General features: G+C 41.7%; 1 protein-coding gene across 1 annotated transcript in view; it reads right to left on the reverse strand.

Moving 5' to 3' along the window:
- Window positions 1–13,703, reverse strand: part of LOC115471352 (galanin receptor type 1-like) — an 84,245-nt gene extending 70,542 nt beyond the window's left edge. Inside the window, exon 1 of the mRNA XM_030205051.1 lies at window positions 13,029–13,703. Coding sequence (XP_030060911.1) covers window positions 13,029–13,703 — 675 coding nt within the window. The remainder of the gene's footprint in view (window positions 1–13,028) is intronic.
- Window positions 13,704–18,595: the final 4,892 nt, after the last annotated feature.

Consider the following 18,595-nt stretch of genomic DNA (forward strand, 5'->3'; position numbering starts at 1 on the left):
TCCTTGGCCACCTTTAAATCTAGACTGAAAACCCACCTCTTTAACATTGCTTTTGACTTGTAACCACTTGTAACCACTCGTTTCCACCTACCCTCCTCTCCTCCTTCCTGTACACATTAATTGATTTGATTTGCTTACTTTATTTTTTGTCTATTAGATTGTAAGCTCTTTGAACAGGGACTGTCTTTCTTCTATGTTTGTGCAGCGCTGCGTACGCCTTGTAGCGCTATAGAAATACCAAATAGTAGTAGTAGTAGTAGTAGTACTCCAGAATCTTCTTTTCTTTTCGTGGAGTTTATTCTGTTGTGATTAGGTAGTATGTGCTACTGGAATTTAAAAAGTAGTTTTGGGATTTTAATCTGCTCACTGTAAGTGGGAGATTCATAGGGGATCATAAGCCATTGTGCTCAGAACAGCTTTTGTGTAAAGCACCAAGTCTGACAGTGGTCTCCTTTTTCTGTATCTTGGAGAGGAATGTGAGCAAACTCTGCAGTCTAGGTGTTCTGATTTTATTTTTATTTATTTATTTTATTTATTAGGATTTATTTACCGCCTTTTTGAAGGATTTCACTCAAGGCGGTGTACAGTAAGAATAGATCAAACATGAGCAGGAGGCAATTAGAGCAGTAAAAATATTCAAACAACAGTACAAAGTATGCCATGGTGTACTACTTGCAATGACAACACAATATGTACTAGAACATTATAATTGGTAGTGAAGGGTAAGGCAAAGTTGTAACATATAGATGAGTAAGATAGTAGGAAGAATTAGAAAGTAAGGTGATTGATTTGAAGAAAGTTGCACGTGACGTCAGAGAGATGGTTAAATATTATCTCAGCTAGGGTAGGAGTGGATACACACATCTCGCTGCAGTATGTGCAGCCCGAGTCAATCCTTGTGTGTGTGAGTGAGACTAGCAAGTTAGTTACTTCTTCCGTTAAAGGCTTGGTTGAAGAGCCAAGCTTTCACCTGCTTCCTGAAGCAGAGGTAGTCTTGTGTTAAGCGGAACCTTTCAGCAATGCATTCCAGAGTGTGGGGGCTACTCCGGAGAAGGCTTGCTTGCGGGTATCACATCGTGTAATATCTTTTGGAGAGGGTGTAGTTAGTGAAAGTTCCTGGGAGGACCTTAGTGTCCTTGGCGGTGTGTGGAGGATCATCCTATTCTTCAGATACTCGGGGGCCATTTCCTTTCAGGGCCTTGAAGATCAGACATAGAGTTTTAAATTTAGCCCTGTATTGTACTGGTAGCCAATGAAGTTTTTGCAAAAATGGTGTGATGTGGTCACGTCACTTCCAACCTTCTATGAGTCCTGCTGCTGCATTCTGAATCAACTGGAGCTGATGCAGGCACTTTGTAGTCAGACCATTGTATAATTCATTGCAGTAATCCAGTCTTGATGTTACCATGGCATGCACAACAGGGATAAGATTTACCTTCTCGATGTAAGGAGAGAGGCAGCGTAGCTGTCGCAAATAGTAGAAGCAGCTCTTGAAGGTTGCTTGGATTTGGGGAATCAGAGTAAGTGTTGAATCTAACTGTATTCCAAGGTTCCTGACTTGTGATTTGAGGGGGAGTTCATACTTCCCAAAAGGGATTTTGATGTCAGGTATGTATCCATAAGTACATAAGTACATAAGTAGTGCCATACTGGGAAAGACCAAAGGTCCATCTAGCCCAGCATCCTGTCACCGACAGTGGCCAATCCAGGTCAAGGGCACCTGGCACGCTCCCCAAACGTAAAAACATTCCAGACAAGTTATACCTAAAAATGCGGAATTTTTCCAAGTCCATTTAATAGCGGTCTATGGACTTGTCCTTTAGGAATCTATCTAACCCCTTTTTAAACTCCGTCAAGCTAACCGCCCGTACCACGTTCTCCAGCAACGAATTCCAGAGTCTAATTACACGTTGGGTGAAGAAAACTTTTCTCCGATTCGTTTTAAATTTACCACACTGTAGCTTCAACTCATGCCCTCTAGTCCTAGTATTTTTGGATAGCGTGAACAGTCGCTTCACATCCACCCGATCCATTCCACTCATTATTTTATACACTTCTATCATATCTCCCCTCAGCCGTCTCTTCTCCAAGCTGAAAAGCCCTAGCCTTCTCAGCCTCTCTTCATAGGAAAGTCGTCCCATCCCCACTATCATTTTCGTCGCCCTTCGCTGTACCTTTTCCAATTCTACTATATCTTTTTTGAGATACGGAGACCAGTACTGAACACAATACTCCAGGTGCGGTCGCACCATGGAGCGATACAACGGCATTATAACATCCGCACACCTGGACTCCATACCCTTCCTAATAACACCCAACATTCTATTCGCTTTCCTGGCCGCAGCAGCACACTGAGCAGAAGGTTTCAGCGTATCATCGACGACGACACCCAGATCCCTTTCTTGATCCGTAACTCCTAACGCGGAACCTTGCAAGACGTAGCTATAATTCGGGTTCCTCTTACCCACATGCATCACTTTGCACTTGTCAACATTGAACTTCATCTGCCACTTGCACGCCCATTCTCCCAGTCTCGCAAGGTCCTCCTGTAATCGTTCACATTCCTCCTGCGACTTGACGACCCTGAATAATTTTGTGTCATCGGCGAATTTAATTACCTCACTAGTTATTCCCATCTCTAGGTCATTTATAAATACATTAAAAAGCAACGGACCCAGCACAGACCCCTGCGGGACCCCACTAACTACCCTCCTCCACTGAGAATACTGGCCACGCAATCCTACTCTCTGCTTCCTATCTTTCAACCAGTTCTTAATCCATAATAATACCCTACCTCCGATTCCATGACTCTGCAATTTCTTCAGGAGTCTTTCGTGCGGCACTTTGTCAAACGCCTTCTGAAAATCCAGATATACAATATCAACCGGCTCCCCATTGTCCACATGTTTGCTTACCCCCTCAAAAAAATGCATTAGATTGGTGAGGCAAGACTTCCCTTCACTAAATCCGTGCTGACTTTGTCTCATCAGTCCATGTTTTTGTATGTGCTCTGCAATTTTATTCTTAATAATAGCCTCCACCATCTTGCCCGGCACCGACGTCAGACTCACCGGTCTATAATTTCCCGGATCTCCTCTGGAACCCTTCTTAAAAATCGGAGTAACATTGGCTACCCTCCAGTCTTCCGGTACTACACTCGATTTTAGGGACAGATTGCATATTTCTAACAGTAGCTCCGCAAGTTCATTTTTTAGTTCTATTAATACTCTGGGATGAATACCATCAGGTCCCGGTGATTTACTACTCTTCAGCTTGCTGAACTGACCCATTACATCCTCCAAGGTTACAGAGAATTTGTTTAGTTTCTCCGACTCCCCCGCTTCAAATATTCTTTCCGGCACCGGTGTCCCCCCCAAATCCTCCTCGGTGAAGACCGAAGCAAAGAATTCATTTAATTTCTCCGCTACGGCTTTGTCCTCCTTGATCGCCCCTTTAACACCATTTTCGTCCAGCGGCCCAACCGACTCTTTGGCCGGTTTCCTGCTTTTAATGTATCTAAAAAAATTTTTACTATGTATTTTTGCTTCCAACGCTAATTTCTTCTCAAAGTCCTTTTTTGCCCTCCTTATCTCCGCTTTGCACTTATATCCACTTGTGTTAGGGACCCAGAGAAGCTCGGTTTTACTCGGGTTCAGGCAAAGTTTGTTGTGTTTAGCCCATTCTTGAATTGATGTTAGACAAGTGATCAGTTTATTCACGGCTGTAGGTAAGTCAGGTTGACTTTTGAATTTTGCTTGCAGGTATTTACCTGCTCTCATGTGTTTAAACAAGTGTTAGTTCTAGAGTATCTTCCCAGCTTAAATGTATTTTACTCCTTCCCCCCTTTTTATTTTTGTGGTTTATTCTTTATGTCTAGAGATTATCTGCTACCAGAATTTAAGCACTTTTAAGCATTTTTTTTATTCCTGCCCATCCCACCCCAGTTCTCACCCATCATCTTATAAATTCCCTTAACTGTGTGGTGATTGAGTTTTCCTACACTGTTAGGAAATGGCCTTCGCATAATCATCATTTTGCAGCATTAGTATTAATAGAAATCTTGTGTCTAATGAATTACTGTACTACACTTTACTATACTATCTGTAGTCTTATATTCGTTTCATTCAAAGTTCTAAGTGGATTACAACAATAAAACCTCAACAATAGAGGGAAGTACAAATGCACTAAATTGTATCATTATGTAATTAAACTAATGATTTCAGACTACTCACATACTTATTAGAATTCTAATCACTTGGAAAACTTCAATCCTTCATGAGCTAGAAAGAAGTATATGTCTTGCAGCAGAATGCAGGCTATAAAGTCTTTTGCACTGAGGCAGTTGTTCCCAAACAGGGTCCTGGAGGCACCCCAGCCAGTTAGGTTTTCTGGATATCCACAATGAATATTTGGGGGACAAATCTGCCTTCACTGCATGCAAATATTTCTCATGGATATCCATTGTGGATATCCTGAAAACCTCCAGGACTAGGTTAGGAAACCACTGCGCTAAGGGGTTCATTAACTAAAAGGCACTAAAAATTGATGGTAGTGTGACTTAGTACTCAAAAGTAGCATGCAGTAACAGCAAAATTAGTATGCCAGTATATAGGGCCATTCCCAGCATGTTGGCTATTTGGTTGTAGCCTAATATTGCAATTAGTGTACACTCATAATTGCCTGGTTAGCAGAGAGGCACTTACACCTCGTTCACTGCTTAATGTGGTTTAGTAAACAGGTTCCTGAGTGCCATATACATGACTTTCTTCCTTCTGAACAGAAATTACATGTATTCACCTACTGCAAAAAAACTCCCAACATTCAGAAATTGTGTATGGTCCCTGGGTGCTAGAATGACTGATTTAGAGGAGCTGAGACATAGTAGAGCAGTCTCACCTTTATTCTGACAGCCTCTATACAACTCTAATAAGCAAGGTCATCAGGAAATAGAGCATCACCTTTCAGTGGTAAGAAGTGATCCTGCAGCTAGGACCTGCTTACCTGAGATATTATTCTTTGTACCAAGGATACAACATTAGGTCCGTGATTCTAGGAGGGTAGTGATAGGACTACCATTGTTATTGGTGACTTGTCATAAGGAATATAGGTCACAGTTCATTGTTTAACTTTGATGTACTGCAAAATCTACCAAAAATCTAAGCAGTTTAAAACATCAGTATAAAATCAGAACATAGATAGTTGGTTGGCTGGCAGCCATGAGAATGACTTTGTAATGCCTGGCTAAGTACCATGGGCCCAGATTTCATACTCTGCCTAGGTTGGATTTTAGAAAGTGCTAATAATAAGCAGTTATTGTCATCCATATGAGCACCAACTATATTAGAAAGTTCAGGAGGATGCTAGTAGATAGAAAACAGTCAAAATATCCTTGGTAGCACTGCTGGAAATGCCCCAGTTCCATGCACAAGACCCCCAGTGGTCAGATTCTGCAGTCTCAATGCACACATGAGACAAGAGTGCATGGAGGAGGCCTTTGGGTTTATTAGAAACTGAGGAGATTTTTTGGGGGGGAAATGGAGATCTTATTCCAGCCGGACTAGGTCTACTTTACCCGAATGGAACCCAGCTGCTAAGACTAACAATTAAAAAGGAGATAGGGCAGATCCTAAACTAGATCCTAGCTAGCAATCACTCACAGCAGGATATCTACAAAGGATCAATTTCAAAGGGGGTTTCGCCCCCACAAATGCTTTACCATAAGGAAGGAGGGTTTAAGGGTGTCAAACTCAGTGAGCCAAAATGTATGTTGTTTTTTTAGCCTGCATCCTGGATACCTGAAAGGGGATTTTTAAGTGAGTATTTCTCCTAAATGTTGTATGCATTTAAGACACAGTTCATGTGTGTTTAATGCAAAGTTTTCCAAACCTGTCCTGGGGACCTCACAACCTCTTCTCTTTCAGGATATCCCAGTGAATATGCATGAGATCAATTTGTATGCCTTGGAGTGACAGTATATGCAAGCTGATTTCATGCAGATTCATTGTGTATATCCTGTGGCGTCCCCAAGAAAAATGTGGGAAGCACTGGTATAACGTATTTTGATGTTTTTGTAAGGATTATGCCAGCAGTACTCAGTCCGTTATCCAGATAGGCAACCAGAATGACCTTTTTGCTATTCTATCTATCTGAATATTTATACGATTAAATAGACTATCACATAAATCAGATAGCTCCTGGGATCACCCTAGCTCTGTCCATGGACCACCCTGACAGGAGCAATCTACAATGATTTTCAGTGGCATTACCTGAACAATGCCACTGAAATTGAAGGCTGGCCCTGGTCAGTAGCATTTGTCTGGGTAGTAGTTTCAGCTACTTGGATATGTGCTTTTGAGTATTGGGCTGATAATGTTTTGGAGTACCAATGTGTGTTGACTATGGATACAAGACAGTTATCCTGGGTTCTAAGTCAAAAGGATGTTATGTATCCATCTGGATTTCGGAAAAACTCCACTAGCCCGTGAGAGTCTGTAGATCTCAAGGCCTGTTATTTGAAAATTTGATGTTATTCTTCTTTGAATGTAGATGAAGTTGTGGATCATAATATGTATATGAATTATGAAGTGTATTCAACCTTTATTCATTATACATGAAACACAAAAGATTCTCTGAGGACAAGCAGGCCTATAATTCTCACATGTGGGTAACGTGGGTCTGCGTTGCTGGTACGCAGGTTGTAACAAGCTTAAAATAGGTCTTTGAGCGTGAGATGTGCTCCATCGTGCATGAGCGAGTGTCTTCCCACCCACCAGCAGTTCTCTTTTTTCCCGCAACAAGGAGAAGATGCGTTCATTTCCAAGCCTCACAACTGGTTCGGCCTTCGGTGTTTTTGTGCCTTCCCTTTTGTTTTTTATACGTCCCTTGGGATTTATCTTAATTTTATTCCTTCCCTGTGTTTTTTTGCCTCTTTTAAAAGTTTCCTTGATTTTATTGCGCTTGCTTTGCCGTGTTTAGGCCCTCTTTTTTTCTCTGGTGCTTTCCCCTTTTTAGCACCATTGAGTCATTTGATTTGGCCACGGCTGTTTTTCCTTTCATGTCATAGAAGGTTCCTAGTGGCTTCAAGTGCTGCACTCGGTGCAACAGGACCATCTCTGGCAAAAACACCCATTCTTGGTGTCTGCAGTGTTTGGGGCCTGATCATACCCCTGCAAATTGTGTTGTCTGTCTGTGTATGAAGAAGAGAACACAGCTGGCCAGAGGTTCAGAGAGAAAAGATGTTTGGATCCAGATATGAAATAGACATCTGTGTCAGCATCAGTATCTTCGGCGCTGACATCGGCATCGGGCACGTTGGTCTATATGACTGCAAGTCCCTTACACACTGGGATTGACCATGCATCAAGTGTGTCGCTACCTGCCTTGAAGCTGGCTGCTATGCAGGCCTCCCAGGACAAATCAGTGTCAGACCAGACCCCGAGGCGATGAGGTGACTCAAAGTCATCCTCTTCAGCACCGGGGAGCATCAATGCCAGGCACTGGAAGAAGCATTGGCATTGATTCCCCTCGACACATGATACCGGAAGCACTGGGGCACTGAGGGTTTCACTGATCTCTGAGAAGCATCAGTGCCGGGAGGACCACTCCCCTTCCATACAGGAGGTGCCAGTGCATGGGTCTCCACACTGCCAGGACCAAGCACCCACTTCGATCCTGCAGATTCTGCAGCCTGCTTCTAAACCAGCATCCTTTCTCAATGTCGGCCTTTGATGAGCACCTACGGGCCTTGCTCCTTGAACTTTTGGTAGGCTTCTTGCAGAGTGCATCGGCGTCTGGGGTGCTTGTGTCAGCCATGCTTCTTGCTTCAGTCCTGAATGGCTGCCAGCCTGCAGTGAGGTCTCTGATGCCGATGACACCTGCAGTCGGTGGTGGAAGCTTTGCCGGAGTTGAGGCTGGAGCGAATACCTCAATGTCTTTCTTAGGGTTATGGGACCTCTTTGTTGAGGCAGGCTCAGTCTCAGTTTTCCCATGAGGAGATCTTGGCTGACATCTGAGGAGCACTCATGGCATCCCATCTGATCCCTCCCCTCCATAGAAAAGGAGGGTGTCTCCACCTGAGAGCCTTTCCTTCCCCTCTTTTGTGAAGGAGATGGCAGCTGCCTTCCCAATTCCTTTGGAAGTGGAAGACGAGCCCAGGGCTAAGATGTTTGAGGTCTTGGACTACAGTTCTCCTCCTGGAGAGACTGTGATGGTCCCACTTCATGAGATTTTATGGGACGCTCAAGTGAAGAACTGTGAGTCTCCTCCGTCCAGAGCCAGTGCTAGGGTTTCTGGTGCCCCCCTGCTGCTTATTAGTTGGTGCCCCCTACCCATCTAGAATCTCCTCTCTCTTTTCCTCCCAACCAACACCTCCCACCCTAGCACTTTCTTTCTCTTCTTCCCTCCCAGGGACAGCAGAATGTATTTTTCTTTGGGGGGAACCAAGTTCTGCCCCAGTTTCACATTCAGTTTCCAAGTTCCCACACCAGTTTACATTTATTCAATTTTTTGTAAATCACATACACCCTAATTCTAGGCACCATTTGTGCACATATGTTATAAAATACTAACATTTGCATGTATACAATGCACACTTATGTGCATAAGTACTAAAACACTATTCTATAATTTACACACACAAGTCACTTAGCACATAAGTGCAAGGAGCATGCATGTAATAAATTATATGCTAAAGTGCCACATTTAGCCGTGAACAGATATGCTTGCTAGAGACCTGGCGTAACTGTTCACACTTATATTTAGCTGCATCAAATCCAACTTAGGCTAGTATTCTCTAACGGCATCTTGGTGCACTGATTCCTTTATAGAATTGATGCTTAACGTGAAGCATTATTACACCCAAATTGTGGTGTCCAGCTATAGAATTGCCCCCATAGAGTATAATTATTAATTTAAATGGAACATTCCCAAATCAACCAATAAAATTTGCAGCAACAGGCACAGAGCAGAAGTACAATTACAAAAAACATTCTGTTCAAACTCTGGTGTCACATGAAAGAAACTCAAATGCCTTCATTACCAGACATTGAGAACTAACATAAAATGTTGCAAATAGACACTCAAACTGTACTAACCCTTCCTATGAAAGTCAGCACTGCAAATATTCTAGAACAACAGAGTACCTCTAATTGGAAAAAGAACACCCGAACACAGAATCTACATGTTAAAATAATCCTTCTTTGTGACTACAAAAGGAAAACACACATTGTTAACTTAGTAAAAACAAAAAAAAAGAGAGAGAGAGAGAGAGAGAGAGACTACGGATTAGAAACAAATACCTAGGCAAAAATGAAATTTAAAACCCAAGAAACCAGATTATGAGCAGTGGAAAACTGAGAAAAGAGAAACAGAAATGCATTTCCTTCTGAACAAAATAAAGTAAAAGAAATCCACATTTTCAAAGCTGACATCACATTTCTCTAAATAGTGAGAATCAATTTTTTTTCTACCTTGGTTGCCTGACCATTTTTTTCTACTTGGGTTGGTCCCGGTCTGTCCTTACAACATCCTCTTGTTGGTGTTCTCCCGAGTCCTTTTTCAGGATTTAATTTCCACTTTCTGCTTTTCACTGTCCATCTTCTTCTCTAATCTTATATCTACCTCTGACTCAGATCCTTCTGTCTCATTTTTTCTCTATTTCTCTCATCTGCTTTTTTTTTTTTAAACCAACAGGTACTTAAATTTTATTTCTCCTCCCCCCATCTAAAGTCTCTGTCATTCCCCTATTTATCAGCTTTTTACTTCTTGTACTTACCTCCCTAATTCTCCCATTCCTACCTGTGTCATATTCTTCCATGTTTCCTATTTCCAGTATTTCACCCACTTTCAAGTTGCCCATTTCTACTTTCTGTATTCATTACCTCCCCAGCTTATCTTCTCTACCTCTCACCCCTTACCAACCTCTAGCTTCTACTGTTCATGTGACACCCATGGCACATCTTCACATGACAAACTGGCCAGTGGACCCTAGCTTCCCAGTGATGTCAGCCCACGGGGAACCTACAGGATGTCATCTGAGTTCCGCCAGAGCTGGTTCAGTCCCTACTCTCATGGACAATTTGATCCAGTTTGACTCTGGGACTCCCATTCCAAATTCCACAGCCCATGAAGGTGCTGACGACAGATGCATTCCATCTAGAATGGGGAGCTCACTTAGATGGGTTTCACACTCAAGGTGCTTGGTCAGCCCAGGAAACAGATCTCTAAATCAACCATCTGGAGCTCTAGGTGATCTGGAACACTCTAAAAGCTTTCAGGGATTGGCTGAACAACCAAATTGTACTCATTCAAATAATCAGGTTGCCATGTATTACACAAACAAGCAGGTTGGCATTGGATCACACCCTATGTGTCAGGAGGTCAACTAAATGTGGCATTGGGCACACTAACATGGGATGCTCCTCAAGGCCACTTACTTGGAGGGCAAATTCAACAGCCCTAACATGTGTTGTTTGCTGCTTTATGCATGCTAAAGGGCAGTAACACCTGTTATATTATCATAATGCATGTTAATATTAGGTACCATAGGATACACAGTAATGAGATGCAAAGCATTCAAATGCATGCAAAACAGCGTATTACTAAGTAAATTGAATAATGCATCTAGTGATGAACACTGCAAATTTCATTATTCCTAGAAAAAATAGCATCAGCAAAATACTGCTACCATTTTGAACCTGATGTTGGCAATGGGCATTGCTCCTGCCTTTAACCCACTAGACACTAGGGATTATTAAATGTAGGCCAGGGGGAGGGGCAGCTACAGGAGGGAAGGGGGATGCTTTTGGTGATTGAAGGGGTCTTTGGGGTAGGGGCATGGGGAGAGGGATGTCCAAGGGTCCATGGGGGGGCTATTAGGGGAAAAGAGAGGGGGCAGCTGCTGAATTAGCACTGGCCCCTTTAAGAAGTACCTGGGGCATCAGGCCATGGCTTAGTGCCTGATGCTCCTGGGCAATAAGAATAGCACAGCTTGTGAGGCTGATTACAAGTAGTAGTATTCATATACCACAGGAGTGACTAACTTGCGGTACTGAGCTACAACAGGTTAGTAACTACAGCAGGAAAGTAGGGTGCGGTAAAAGCCCAACTTTTACCACACCTTAATAAATACCCTCCTTAGTAATTATGGTCCTAAGATAGCCACCTTATTGTTGTAATATTGTTTTGTATGCTGTTATTTAAAACATGTGTTTGCTGTGCTGTTTACCTTTATTTCTGCCAGCAGAGACTACGGAGAACCACAGGGCACTGTGAGGGTGATTTCTGTACTATGTGTTTGGAAAGAGGAACTTTCCAGAGGAGGATCCCTATATGGTGATGCAAGATAGAGGGAGGTGTAGCCTATCTCTAAGGGTGGGTAGTAGTATAAAGGAAGCTCTCAGAGCCCCGAGCAGTGTCATCAACCAGGGAACAGGTAGAAAGCAGCAGGAGGCTGCACTGTCCAGAGTTCCAAGGAAGGGGCCAGCAGTAGGTCTTCCTTCCTATGGAGAGAGTGGGTAGGCTTTCTTGCTAGTTGGAAGAGTCCTGATGAGGATTCTTTTGGAGAAGTGTTGAAGGAGAGTGAATATTCCCAGGTCAAGGGAGCAGAACCTTGGTCCTGAAGGCACTGGTCAACAACAAGGTATTTTATGAAATGTTGTCCGTTAAACAGGGCTAAAAGTACTTCCACAGGTTTTCTGGAGTCAAGGGTGGAGAGACCCACTGGGAATGTTAGGATGCTTGATTTTCCTTCAGTGCTACTCAAAAAGCTTGAGACTTGGATTTCAAGTGTGTTGTGTGGGCATGGTATTATTATTATTATTCTATTGCTTAGGATTATGCATTCTCTACAGATTGAAGGTTTGGAGTTGGAATGATTATTTTCCAGTACAGATTTAATATAACTGCACTGATGTGCAACAGTACAATCATTCCAGTTTTGCATAATACCATTTACAAAAAGAAGTTATATCAGACATCTGCTGTATGCTAATCTATTGCCTGTTAACTCTCAGATGCTGATTCACTAAGGAGTGGTAAAGTCTTAAAGCAGAAAATGTGCATTATTATTAAATAACCCCTATTGTAAATAACATGTTTTCCACATTAAAAACTTAATGTATCATTGCGAATCGGCCTCTAAATTATCTATTTCTATATATATATATATATATATATATATTTTTTTTTTTTTTTTAAAGAAAAATGAAATTTCTGAAACCAAACTGTTGCAACCAGATGGAAGCCTGGGAAATATAATTAAGAGCTGATTTTGTATCTGGTGCTCTGAGCATACATTTTTACATTACGACAATTTTGTAACTAAGCAATTAGGCTAACCTGAGCATAACAGCTAGGAAACCAAACAATCTAAACCAATTAATTACAAGGAAATCCATCTATTAAATGCATTCCTCATGCCATGTAATGGCAGTTTATTCAGTGAACTAGAAGTAAATCTTCATCCTGAAAACATTAACCTACATGTACATGTTCACCACATTATAAAGGTACAAAACTAATGTGCTAGATTTGTTTTGGCAGATATAAGAATAATTAGAGATCTCTTAGTAAGAAAACAAACACAAGTTATAATCTCTTCTTACAGCTTTATTCATGGTGGCATTGAATTTTTCAGGTGCATGATTATCAGTGCTTTCTTCCCCATAGAGTTAGTGTAATTTGTTCAGAACCTTGAGAAGCAAGTAATGAACATTTGTCACGCCTTAGAAGTTACACTTTCATGTACCTGGATCTTGGTGTTTGTTTTAATACATAATTGAATGATTTTTAGCTAAACATAGCTATTTAAAAATATTTACGTTCATTCTCATAAAAAGTCCTTCTTTTGAATACATGCATATATATATTTAAGAATGTATTCCTAAATTAATACTTGCAAGTGCACTTCTACTATGTTGGCAGATCAAAAGTCATTAGAATTGATTAAGAACTAAAACACAGTTTTCCTACCAATCTAGGAAACGTTACATCTGTTAATGCTCAATTTATTTTTCTAGGACTTGTCTCACCTTAGCATAGCAGCAAGTTATAAGTACCAGAGGCAGCAGGTAGCCAATGATGATAATGGAAACTTTGTAGGTCTGTTTGGCTGCTATATCCTCTGGCCACTGTTCCCAGCAGAAAGTGCTATTTGGAGCCTGTTTGTGCCCTGTCAGGGACTGATGCTGAGCCACGGGGATAGCAATGACACAAGATAGGATCCAGATCACAGTCACACCAATGGAGGCATTCTTCTTGCTCCTGATGCATGTAGACCTCTTGGCATGGACAACTGCAATGTACCTGTCCACAGACATAGCCACCAAGGTGAAGATACTGACCAGCATGCTCACCATCACAAAGTAATGCACAAATTTGCAGAGGAAAGCTCCAAAGACCCACTCTGACAAGGAATAGATAGTAGCTTGAAATGGAACACAGAAGAAGAGAAAAGAAAGATCAGCTATGCTGAGGTTCAAGATGAAGGTATTGGTAGTGCTACGGGATCTTCTGGACTTGATTCTCCCAATGACTATCATAACCAAGGTATTTCCAGTGATGCCAAGGAGAAATATCACTCCAAAGAGAACAGGGACAATCACCACCTCTGGGCCCCCATCCTTTCCTGACTGGAAGCAACTATTGTTCACATTTCCACAGTATGTCTCATTTTTATTAAAATAATCGTTATCCTCCTCATCCATTGGTGATTGTGCAGCTTTCCCTAATCTTGCAAGACAAAAGCTATACAGGACTTGCTGTGTAGGATAGACAGGAAGCAAACTAATAGATCAACAGTTGCAGGTGAAATCAAAAACATTGGTTTGATGGTGATCCATGAATTGCTTCAGGTACAGTGTGCTTGGCTGTGCTTTCCTATCTGCATTCAACTGGTATTCAGTCAAGGATTTTGTTCAATCAGGGTCGCTTTAGTTGCTGTGACTGAGCTCTGCTCTCACAGCTTGCCTCAGAGGCAGACTTGCCTCTTATCAGCTCCCCTCCTCCCCTCTCTTAAAGCAGCAGTACCACCTACAGTTTGCTGTAATTCTGTCAGCATAGTTACAAACGAAATTCATTAGAATTCTCAATCTCCTTTCACATTTCTTTGTCAGTGGTTTCCAAACCTGTCTTTCTGACTATGCAACCAGTCAGGTTTTCAAGACATCCACCAAAAGTCTCCATGTCTGATTTCCATACACGCAAAACTTGGTGTGTACAAATTTATCCGATGCATATGCATTGTAGATATCCTGAAACCTTGACTGCCTGTGGTGTCAATAGGAGAGCTTTGGAAATCATTGTTCTATCTAGTTCTTCAAGGGTTTTGAAATGTTCAGAGTAGCTACTTTAGGGGCAGCATCTCCAAATGGGTTTGTACAGTTATACACTTAACTACAAACAATATTCAGGGGCAGGAGAATCAATCAATATGAACACACTAGTTCAAATTAGGTGAGTTCAAGGAAATCCTTCCTAATGACATAAGTACATATAAGTACATAAGCAATGCCACACTGGGAAAAGACCAAGGGTCCATCAAGCCCAGCATCCTGTCCACGACAGCGGCCAATCCAGGCCAAGGGCACCTGGCAACCTTCCCAAACGTACAAACATTCTATACATGTTATTCCTGGAATTGTGGATTTTTCCCAAGTCCATTTAGTAGTGGTTTATGGACTTGTCCTTTAGGAAACCGTCTAACCCCTTTTAAAACTCTGTCAAGCTAACCGCCTTCACCACATTCTCTGGCAACGAATTCCAGAGTTTAATTATGCGTTGGGTGAAGAAAACTTTTCTCCGATTTGTTTTAAAATTTCTACACTGTAGTTTCATCGCATGCCCCCTAGTCCTAGTATTTTTGGAAAGCGTGAACAGACGCTTCACATCCACCTGTTCCACTGCACTCATTATTTTATATACCTCTATCATGTCTCCCCTCAGCCGTCTCTTCTCCAAGCTGAAAAGCACTCACGCTAAAAATGCAAGATGTTTGTGAAAAATTTTGAGATATAAAGTGATTGAAATGCCATTTGTGGTTAAAAATTTTAAGAAAAATTGTGTACGGGATCATAGAGACAGGAAAAGATGGCGGCAGCATACCTCCAGTGCCAATGATACAAACAACTGGCACAAACCTATGAAAAACAAACACAATGTTATGACCAACTAGTTTCCCTAACATTTTCATGTTTACACTTGCTTTTAAAATGGATCTTCCTGATATCATTAGCTTTATCCCATTTTGTCACTAGTTCATTGCACTACTTGAATACCTTTCTGCATGTGTTTTCACAGCACATGCTACAATGCACATTCATGCTTCAGTACCTTTTAAATGGGGGTTTTTTTTTTTTGCTTTTCCATTTTTAAATTGTATACAGTATCCTCTTCCTATAGCTTTTATTGTGATTTTCCCAATCACTGCCACCCTTATTTTCCAATGTTCTATTGAAAATTCACATAAACTACTTGTCAATTAATTTAAATACCACTCAATTAGAAATGTTGTTATAATATACTCATTCGTTTTTTAAGCGGACTTTCACAGACTGACTGGTCGAAACATTTGACACAGTTCCACACAGGCGACTGATAAATAAACTGAGTGCCCTTGGTACGGGGCCTAAAGTGACTGACTGGGTTAAACACTGGTTAAATAGGAGGAGACAGAGGGTAGTGGTAAATGGAGCTTGCACTGAGGAAAGGGATGTTATCAGTGGTGTGCTGCAGAGATCGGGACTTGGGCCGGCCATTTTTAACATCTGTGTGAGTGATATTGCGGAAGGGCTGTCTGGTAAGTTTTGTCTCTTTGCAGATGATATCAAACTCTGTAGTAGGGCAGACCCCTGGAGGGTGTGGATGGCATGAGGAAGGATCCAGTGAAGCTTGAAGACTGGTCTGAAAATTGGCAACTAAAATGTAATGCTAAGAAATGTAGGGTCATGCACTTGGGTTACAATAATCCAAGGGAATGGTACAGTATAGAGGGTGAAGTACTTCTGTGTATGGAAGAATAGCGGGACTTGGGGGTGATTGTGTCCGAAGACCTTAAGGTGGCCAAACAGGTAGAAAAAGCAACGGTCAAAGCTAGAAGAATGCTTGGGTGCATAAGGAGAGGGATGACTAGTAGGAAAAAAGAGGTGATAGAGCCCTTGTATAAGTCTCTGGTGAGGCACCATTTGGAGTACTGCGTGCAATTCTGGAGACCGCATCTACAGAAAATATAAACAAGATGGAGTCAGTCCAGAGGCCGGCTACCAAATTGGTAAATGGTCTCTATCATAAAACATATGGGGACAGGCTCATAGACCTCAACATGTATACTCTGAGAGAGAGGGACTATGATAGAGACGTTTAAATACCTCTGTGGCGTTAATACACAGCGTTAATACACAGGAGGTGTGTCTTTTCCAAATGAAGGAAAACTCTGGAATAAGAAGGCATAGGATTAAGTTAAGAGGAAATAGGCTTAGTAAGAATCTAAGAAAATACTATGTCACGGAAAGGGTGGTGGATGCATGGAATGGTCTCCCGATGGAGGTTGTGGAGACGAGGACTTTGTCGGAATTTAAGAAAACGTGAGACAGGTGTGTGGGATCCCTTAGGAAAAGGAGGAGCTAGTGGTTATTGAGGAAAGGCAGACAGGATGGACCATTTGGCCGTTATCTGCTGTCATGATTCGATGAATCTATGTTTCTATGTCCATAAAAATATAATCATCACACATTTTTTTCATAAATATTTTTTTTGTGCCATAACATGCTAAATAAACATATATGACTTTACACTTAATTTTAAAGTACAACTCTTGGGTCCTGACATGGACCATATTTCGGGATCATGCTGTTTCAAGGAGCCCAACTCGGTACTTCAAACTGGCTGTTAAGAGTCCCTGAAAACATATGAAAATTCAAATAGTATATACATCTTTATAAAATGTCCTACAATATATAGTTATAAAATCTATTAGTTAGAAATGGTAGGAACAAAACAGTACCTCATAATGTACTTTTCAATGTGAAAGAGATACCAGAGCAACCCGGAAGTGGGAAAGTCCCCACTTTTAAAAAAACTGCGGGGTCACTTGCCCACCTCAGAGAAACATTTAAAGAACCTATGTACCTAAATTTTAGATTCTGTAGGAATGAAAATCACTGAAACAATTACGACTGTTTTAAAAAAGGTTTGGATAACTTCCTAAAAGAAAAGTTGATAAGCCATTATTAAAATGGACTTGGAGAAAATCCACGGTTTATTTCTAGGATAAGCAGCATAAAATGTATTGTATTGTAATGTTTTGGGATCTTTTCAGGTTCTTGTAACCTGGATTGGCCACTGTTGGAAACAGGATGCTGGGCTTGATGGACCTTCTCTGACCCAGTATAGCAATGCTTATGTTCTTATGTCCTTATGTTCTTATGATATCTCATTATAAGAATGCCCACCACGCTACTTCCTGGTTGAGCCCTTCTGGTTCCATTGTAAATCCAAAGATATTTTGCCGAAAATTTCTAACACCACAAATTTAAGGTCAGTCAAGTCATGCTTTAGTGCTGTCCATTGCTTTACTAAAGGTGCATCTGTAACTCCAGTTTGTATCCAACTTAGATGGTCAGTAATACGAACCCTGATAGCTCTTAAAGTTTGACCAATATATATTCTGGGACATGGGCAGATGATCATATATACCACCCTTGCTGTAGAACAGTTGGCCTGTACTTTAAGATAACGCGTTTTATATTGAATTTTATGTGTTACCACAGAAATATTCAACACACTTGGACAAACATTACAGTGGCCACAACTAATATGGCCACCCTCTTCAACCAGTAGTGTAGCTATGGTGAGTCTCGGTGGACACAGGCTCACCCATTCTTGACTCAGGCCCACTCAGTCTAGTGGCCCCCACTCCTCTCTCTCTCTTCTCCACTGGTGGCCTGGAATCTTCCAGTTTCTCTCTGAACCCCCCCCCCTCCCCGATCTACCTCCAAGCTGTTGCCGGCAGCAATCTCGCCCTCATTGACATCACTTCCTGTTTCTTCACTGATGGAGATACAGTAGAAAGAAGCCTGTAGGGCCGGCGCAGGTTGCTAACAAGAATTGTTGCCAGTGACAGCTTGAAGGTAGAATGGGGAGGAGGGTTTTCAGAGAGAGACAGGAAGATGCTGGGTTGGGGGGGGGGGAGAGAGAGGGGCAGATACTGGGCTGTGGGCAGAAGGGGAGAAAGATTATGTAGAGGATAGATGGGAAGAAAGAGGGTGAGATGGATGCAGGGGGTGTAGTAAAAGGTAAAAAAAACCCTGTATGTATGTACGGAGGTGGTAAGAACCCACCCAGGGTAACTCTGGGCCCACCTGAAATGGCAGATCTGGGTATGGTCCTGTCTGCAATCTCACTTGAAGTCCTCTCAGTAAACTGATATCTTGTCAGATGTTCTCTCAAGTTCTTGCCTTTTGAAAATGTGAACTGAGGACTGTTGCAAAACCCTTGGTGCTGTTGTAATACATACCAATGATCTTTAATAATGCATTTAATTTTAAATGCTAGATCTGAGTATGAGAGGACACACACCAGTCTCTGATCCCTTTTTTTTACA

This window comes from Microcaecilia unicolor, chromosome 5, assembly GCF_901765095.1.
Source record: "Microcaecilia unicolor chromosome 5, aMicUni1.1, whole genome shotgun sequence".
In the NCBI taxonomy this organism is placed as follows: Eukaryota; Metazoa; Chordata; class Amphibia; order Gymnophiona; family Siphonopidae; genus Microcaecilia; species Microcaecilia unicolor.